This window comes from Cornus florida, unplaced genomic scaffold (assembly GCF_030987335.1).
Source record: "Cornus florida cultivar Cherokee Brave unplaced genomic scaffold, ASM3098733v1 CherokeeBrave_3.0.0_Hap2_Chr11, whole genome shotgun sequence".
NCBI classification, from domain to species: domain Eukaryota; kingdom Viridiplantae; phylum Streptophyta; class Magnoliopsida; order Cornales; family Cornaceae; genus Cornus; species Cornus florida.
Window position 1 is genome coordinate 108,423,117 of NW_026775581.1, and position 8,050 is coordinate 108,431,166.

The following is an 8,050-nucleotide window of genomic DNA, read 5'->3' on the forward strand; positions in this document are numbered from 1 at the left end:
ATATATATATATATATATATATATAATTCTATTTCAGTGGTATACAGCTATAAATGTAAGAATCTACAAAACGTTGTGTGGATCCCTTCACCCCCCCCCCCCCCCCGGTTTTTTTTTTTTTTTGGATAAGTTCCCCCTTTTTTTTTGTTTTGGGTATGTAACCAGCTTAGTAATTGTTTTATTAAAGCATTTAAAGTCTATAAAGGGATAATCTATTTTCGGAAAATTCAGATAAAACCAGAAGCCTGACAAATATATTGAATATGAGTATTGGAACAAAATCTTTACGATTATCTATGAAGTGTATTAGGGTAGGGTAAAAAAAAAATCCCAACAAGGCTAGGGTAAATTAGACTGACCTCTCTTCTGTTGAATGCCTCTCCGTTAATTTCAAAAATAATGTGACCTCCCATATAGTTCTGATCTGACTTCCCCTAACATTAAATTAGTTATCATTATCGGTTGATGTCATGTTTAAAATTTTGAAAATGTACTTTTGTTCAGAAGTTGTAATAATAAATAATAATAAAAGTACAGTAAGTATAATCGTCATTTAACACCTTCGGATCAAAATTGTTAGTGAAGGCAGTATTCAATTGGAGGATTCGAGATCACACAACCTAAATGAAATACCATGAGATGCCTTGCTTGTGGGAATTTAACCAAATATCGTGTGTGCGTGTGAGAATCAGCATTAACAACGATCGGCAAAAAAACAAATGGATCAAAAAAGAGTTTTTTCCATTGCCTACATAGAGATATCACTGGCCAATGGTACCTAGAGACCAATACTAACCACCACCATTGCTAAGTGCTGTAGCAAAATGGAGACTGCCAAAAAAAAAATTGTGAGCTGTATGAACTGTATAAAGGTAAGAAGGATGTGTCTTCTTGCTTAAGTATAGATTTAGACAGATGTGAACATAACAAACTCCACTATGTAACATAATGAACAGTCAGTGAAAGTCTTATGAGTCATAAATTCATGATGGTCTATTAGTAAACAAAGTGATTATATCCTCTTCTTCTGCAGCATAAGATTTTCCAGTATTGGTTTTTGAGGAGGTAGGTTCCTATAGATCAAAAAAAATCTCATATTAGCCTAATTGTGAAACCCTGAGGTGACTAGGCAAACAAGCCTTCTAATTGTCAAACCCCGGGATTACTGAACGAAAAACAAAACGGATTCCTATCTGTAGCTCAGTGTAACATAAAATTTTGACTTTTGGCGCAAATCAAATTCAAATTCAGCTGCCCACTCTGCCCAATGAGCTATGCAGAAGAGGCATATCATCAATCCAATCAGCATAGATGCCAGTGATCTTCTCAACTCCTTTCCGCTTGAATAAGCACTTCTTACCCTGCAGTTGCTGCTTATAGCTAGTCTCAATCACTATTCTGCTGGTTGATGCATATTTGGAAGGAATAGCACGAGCCTTCGAAACAGAGACATTCCCCGACTCCAATGCTGTGTAGTTGCCAAGCTTCTGTAGTTCTGTGAATCAAAATAACAACCAACATCAGGCAACCAAGATATTTTTCTGTATTGGCCTTGTTTTGGCTGTCCCATGGAAATAAATGAATCAATTATTAAGAATGACGTCACTTAAAAACTGGGAGTCATCTATTCAATACAATTGAGGGTAACAGATTAGTTAGATTTTCAAAAACTAAGTTTCGTTCAATTGAGTGACGTGAGGATTTACTGAGAGGCTTTGGGTTCATGAATCTTCCTTTATCTAACATCCAAAAAAACACAGATCAATCATTCAGATTGACATGAGATGAAGGATGCCAATTTTGCAATGATCCCTTTCTTGAGCAAGTCATTCACCAGTGATGAGTTGCCGTTCTAAAATACTATGTAAATCACAATAGACCCATTCAATATCCATGGACATTCTTACATGCTCTATAAAAGTGAATCTGCGTGTAGAAAACATAATACTGAAACTTTACACGGAGTCAGTACTCAGTAGAGCACAAATTTAGCTAAATAATAACCCGATTCTCCTGGAAACATAATCACGTAAACTTCTGACTACTATATTATAAAAACCAACATTCTCAACTACTGCAAAGATGATATTAACTTCAATGCCTTTCCAGAAACCAAAGAAATCACAACCAACAACTTACCAACAAACTGGGCACAACATATCAGACATGTTCTAGTACAATGTTATCTGTCCACATACAATTTTATGGATTCGTTCAATTAAAATCCTAATTACCTCTTCTACCATCAAAGTGCCTTGGAGAAATCGAACTTAAAAGGTTTGGTCGAGCCCAAATGCCCCAAAGAATAGGAATTTAGAGTGTTTTGTTGGACAAATCTAGACTGATAGGGATAGCTGAAAATAATCTAATTGTGGACTGGTAACCCTTGAGTGTAATTAGACTAAATTTTCAAATTATAACCTTTGATGTCAGTTAAGCAGTACTACAGGAGAGATAATTAGGGTTGTCAATGGGACAGCATTTACAAAGTCACACCATTTCCTAAATCCATCCCAGGGAGTGAAATTTCTAAACCCAATGCAGTACAGGGCATGGTGCAACGCATTTTTTTTTTTTAATTTTTGAGATGGGACAAGTATCCGATTAAATTTTACTTTTTTTGAATATTTTAGTAAAAATAATGATGTGAGACACCAAAAGGTTGGCTGTACATATGTTATGCTTCCCTAGCATGAAAAACAACCACACAATAATAGTAAATTATAGTAATCAGAGTCACATGGCACTAAGACACCAAAAGGCTCTGTTCATGTGAAATGTTGTCATCATAAGTAAATATCATGCCTGTGATAATGGATTAGGAGAGTTACATTTTCACTCTTAAGCAAAGCAGGACTAATTTTTTTGAGATATTCTAATACTATTGGTCTGTGACAGATGGAAGCAATTAGTTCCTGAACCTGCATTGAGTTCTCATTCTTTATTTTTTTTTATAAAGAATGAGAACTTTATAATACAATTGGTCTGTGACAGATGGAAGCAATTAGTTCATAAACCTGCATTGAGTTCTCATTCTTTATTTTTTTATACCTGCTCCTACCTGACTCAGAACCTCCAAGATCCGTCCCAATGGGGAAGTGGCAGCACAAGACAGGTTACCTGGATGATGGGAAAAATTGACATCCTAGAGAGAAACATGCTACATGCTTTGATTTATTTATTTTTACATGAAAAACAAGATATTCATGATATAGCTACAATTTTAGTGATTTGGATTAGTCAATCCACGCTATTGAGTATTGATGCACTCTATTTTAACAACAAAAAATTCTTTGTTTTTTATCTTCTATTTATTTATTTATTTTTTTTTTTTTTTTTTTTTTTTTAATGATAGGTGCTCTAGATACTAAATCAACAGCACGTTGACATCAGGAAAAGGAAATTACCAGAATTCATAAGTGTGTCTCAAATTGTTTCGAACATTGAGAATCAACATTTTAGTAAATCAAGATAAACCCTAGTAGAATACCTGCTAGTCCATGAGCATAGGAACATCTATCGCCATATGGGCAGTAACTGGTTGTCTCCCACTTTCTGCAGGGCCTCGTCTTCCAAAACACTTGATTTTGGTTCACTCCATTAGCATTCAAACTTGAATTTACAACCCTCGTGTATTCAAATGGATCAGAGCCACTTCTGCAATCCCCTCCAGACCCAGTAGTTGAAATGCTTATCGCAGTATTCTTCCTCGAAAGACCTATATCTTCTCTAACTTTCTTGAGACCTTTGTGAACAAAATGACATCTCACTCCATATGGGCACTCTTCCCCATTCCAGAACTTCCTACATAGTCTTTCACTGATAATTCTGCGGTTCTCATCCCAAATTTCAACCACACGGCCCTGCTTACCGGGTGGAAGCTTTCGGATATCTCCAATGCCATGGGCAAAGTGACAATGGTTCCCATAACTGCAATTACCCAATCTAAACTTAGTGCATAATTGGGTCTTGAAGGGAATGGCATCTATCGATCTACTGACCGGTAAAGTGATCCTCGGATTCAATACTGTATCAGAAGATATGGGTTTCTTGAAAGATGGGTACTTAATAAGACAAGGATCTTCAAATTGTTGTTGACATGGTGGTGGTAATGGTGACCAGAACGCAAGTGCTTCACCGCCAGATTCATTGGGTGGGGCAAAAAGCTTGCCGGTCCGTGCAGGCACACTCATGTTGTTGGCTGTATTCTAGGGTTTCAAAGCTGGAAAGCAATTCACCTTGAGTCGTTCTTCTTGGGGCCTAATCAAATAACCCACAAACATTTTGCATTCAACGTGGATTTTGATTCAGATTTACAGAATATTCACATAGAATTTGGGCAGAGAATGTCAATGAAATTCAACTAACCCATATTAGAAATTTGAACAAAAACCTTCAGAGTAAGTGTAGCAAGCGGAAATTTAGGGTTTCAAAGCTGGAAAACAATTAACCTTGGGTAGTTCTTCCAGGGACCTAATTGAAAAAAAAAAAAAAAACACATGAACATTTTGCATTAAACCGTAGATTTTGATTCAGATTTACAGAATATTCACATAGAATTTGAGCACAGAATGCCTAATGTCAATGAAATTCAACAAACCCATAATAGAAATTTGGGCAAAAACCTTCAGATTCTATCAATAGCACATATCTTGTTTGTTAATCAGATAAAATAAGTTTTGTCAATACTGCCAAAGAAAAAAAAAAAAAAAAACAGAGTGAAAAGTGTCTTGAACGACCATTTATTTGCATTGCAGACAATCAATCCATCTCTGTAACATTTCAAACAAAACCCTTTTAAGTGTAGTTTGTAGTGGGAGGAAAATAAAACCTTAGTTGAAGCAGAACTTTGGCATTTTCCTTCGAAATGACGACTATGCCCTCGTACCTTACACTGGAAAGACGACGTCCTCACCGAAAGATCAGAACCCCACGTATCTCCGAAGATATTGAGGAGAGAGACAGATAGACTCTCACTGTTGAGCACATTACACCGAGGTCCTTCGTAGTAAAGTAACCCCATGTTTTTCGACTAAAGTGTAATGTGAGAAAAACTAGTATTGCCCGTTAATTAATCACGAAGTGATGGCACCATTTTAACTTGGTTGATGTAACATTTATTTTCTTTACGTCGCACATAAGTAGTATAACAGAAATTCGGATCCAACCTGTCATGTGGATCCTATTTGAGGCACATCGGGTGGGCATGAATCACCTGCAATGAGGTTTCTATGCAGTTTCGTATTGTAATTTTTAAATGGTCCATATTTGGCCACATCATTCTTCAGCTAACGAACACTAAGAACGTATTTGGCCAATTATACTACAACATTTCATCACCATTTATAACTAATACTACAGAATCTAAAAAGTAACATCACCATTTGTAAAAGGAAACATCACCACTTTTAATTTCAAATAACACCGCCATTTATAAGTAACATTTCACCGTCATTTATAAGTAACATCACACCGTCTAAAAAGTAATATCACTATTTGTAAGAAGATAACATCACTACTTAAATGGAGATGATGTTACTTTTTAGACTATGTGATATTACTTTTAGACTTCCGTGATGTTACTTATAAATGATAGTGAAATGTTACTTGGTGTACTTGTCAAACACACTCTTAGTGTCTGTTAAGTGGAGTAAAACGTGGCCAAACCAAGGTCACTCACCGCTCACTGTAGGAAATAGTACGGGAATCGCACAACAGGTGATTCGCGCCCCACATCGAGTAGTCATTTAAAAATTTAAGAAACACTTTATTTTTCAAACCATTCGCTAAGTTTAGCATATATTAATTTAATATTAATTTTCCTTTTACAGAAAGACAATAAAAATCGAATTAAATTTTCTTCTCTCTGCCTCTCTCTCTCTACCAACTTCTCTCTAACATCTATTCAATTCTCGTTGCAACAAATGAGAATAATCATTTGGAAGATTTCATAAGCAACTATTCCACGCATCTTATAAGACTTTAGAAGCAACTATTGTGTAATCTCCATATTAGTATTTATAGTTTAATATTTGAACTTTGAACACCATTATTAGGGTTAAATGTTTGGACATCATTGTTTAGGGTTTGATGTTTTTAAATCTATCATGCAAATTATACCGTAAGGTGAAAGGTATACATATAACATGTTTCTCATATTTTTGTCACATTTTTTTTTTAAAAGAAAGAAGTGCAACCCATACATCAGAGATGTAACACATTTTAATGAAAAATGTAATACTAATAAGTGGCTGATAGTTGTGTCTCAAAACTGTAGTTTTTTTTTAGGCTGGGATCCTGTGATTCCTTTATAGGAGGGGATTCTAATTGAATGTAATAGATGTAGATATTAGATGCATGTTATTTTTTATTAAAGCTTCTTTGTTTTGACGTAAAATATTATTTTAAAGAGTAAAATATTTTTATTTTTATTTTGTCGGTGTTTGACAAAAGTCTAGTTCAAGGTTGAAGTCGAGTTCATCGAGTGGGGCATGTAAAATAACTTGTCAAAAATTGATGAATAAGTTATTTTTGTTAAATTTTAATATATTTTTTTCTTCTTAAATATTTTATGACAACCAAATACCTGGAAATTAAAAAAATATTTTCTGAACAATATTTTACTTCCAAACAAACGGAGCCTTATGCTACGTTTGGTTGGAGGGATGGATTGAGGAGGGATGGATGAGGCTTTTCGTGTTTGGTTGGAGGGAAAGGAAGAGAGGGAGGAAGCAATGAGGGATGCTTCATCCCTCATTTCTTCATGTTTTCTATCCGCCCAATTTTGGGGGAAGGGAGGAGAGAGAAAATGAATAACTACCAACAATAAGCAATTTTCAATTTTAATCTTTTCAAAAAAATTCAAATGGATATCTATTTTTTATTATTTTATACAGTGAGAATATATTGGTAAAAAAATATAAAAAATTTCTTTTCCTTCCTTCTAACCAAATAAAAAAAAATATCACCCCGCCGATCATTTCTACTATCCATTCCATTCAACCAAACAAAAAATTGATGAGACACCTTCTGTTCCTTGGGGATTCCTCATCCATCCATCCCTCTATCTCTTCTATCCATTTTTTCATCCCTCCAACCAAACGAAGCATTAGTTAAAAATAAATTGGAGCTTGTTTTGGAATGCTTCACTCGTTAAGATATTTATTTAAGGTTAAATTACAAAAAACCCTTCCTATATAAAAATAGTGCCAAAAAACACTGTATTAGTAAGTGCTTGTAAATCATATCATTTGAAAATTGATGGCAGATTGTCCCTTGATTGTCATTTTTTTTTTTTTTTTTTTTTCATTTTTTACCCTTAAGGGCGTTTTAGGTATTTTAGTCTTCAATATTTTTTTTATAAAAATCTCAAAATACCCTAAATTCCCAATTTTTTTTTATAAAAATTGCAAATTTTTTAAATTAATTTTTTGTATTAAGGACATTTTAGGTATTTCAATTTTTAAATTGAATAACTATCCTTATTTGCTTAGTTTGGAAAATGTAGGTTTGTTTAAAAAAATAAAAATTACTAAATGAGTATTTGCACATTCTATATTTTGTTGTATGGACTTTTTTGCACTCTGACCTTTTTTTAATTTAGTATTTTCTTTCTAACTTGTATACCCACTTTTTGCCTTGAGAAAGATTTAAAACCTTAATTTTTTACCTTTTTTTTTATTCATTGATAAGAAACTCAAACGCGAGTTTGATAATAACTACCCACCATGTGAAGTGCCTAACACCTTCTTCTTCATAGTAAACATTCGAATTCGTTAATCTACCATGTAAATATTCGGATTTCGTTCAACAAAGTAAATCCATTGATATAATTCATTACATCATGCATTAACATGTAGTTTTGTTCCAATATACGGATGTCATCCCATATATATGTAGGTCATTCTATTTTATTCCTTTTACTACATCACAACTCAACGTTAGCATTCAACTAAAAAAAAACTCAACGTCAGCTACCAAATCCCTCAAATTTGTAAGGCTCTATTTAATTTTCTCACATTGGAAGTCGTTTTTTTTTATTCATAGCGTC

At 34.0% G+C, this 8,050-nt stretch overlaps 1 protein-coding gene across 4 annotated transcripts; it reads right to left on the reverse strand.

Moving 5' to 3' along the window:
• Positions 1 to 918: 918 nt before the first annotated feature.
• LOC132284403 (zinc finger CCCH domain-containing protein 39-like) lies at positions 919 to 5,003 on the reverse strand. 4 transcript variants are annotated; one of them, XM_059786516.1, is made up of 4 exons: positions 4,832 to 5,003; positions 4,369 to 4,473; positions 3,491 to 4,260; positions 919 to 1,495 (listed from the first exon to the last, which is right to left on the reverse strand). In XM_059786516.1, the coding sequence occupies exons 3-4, from the start codon at positions 4,191 to 4,193 to the stop codon at positions 1,248 to 1,250; spliced, it is 951 nt and encodes a 316-aa protein (XP_059642499.1). In that variant the 5' UTR covers positions 4,194 to 4,260; positions 4,369 to 4,473; positions 4,832 to 5,003; the 3' UTR covers positions 919 to 1,247. The 4 variants fall into 4 exon arrangements, with proteins under 4 accessions (XP_059642499.1, XP_059642498.1, XP_059642500.1 ...); XM_059786515.1 differs by lacking the exon at positions 4,832 to 5,003 and adding an exon at positions 4,740 to 4,817; XM_059786517.1 differs by lacking the exon at positions 4,832 to 5,003 and adding an exon at positions 4,626 to 4,805.
• Positions 5,004 to 8,050: the final 3,047 nt, after the last annotated feature.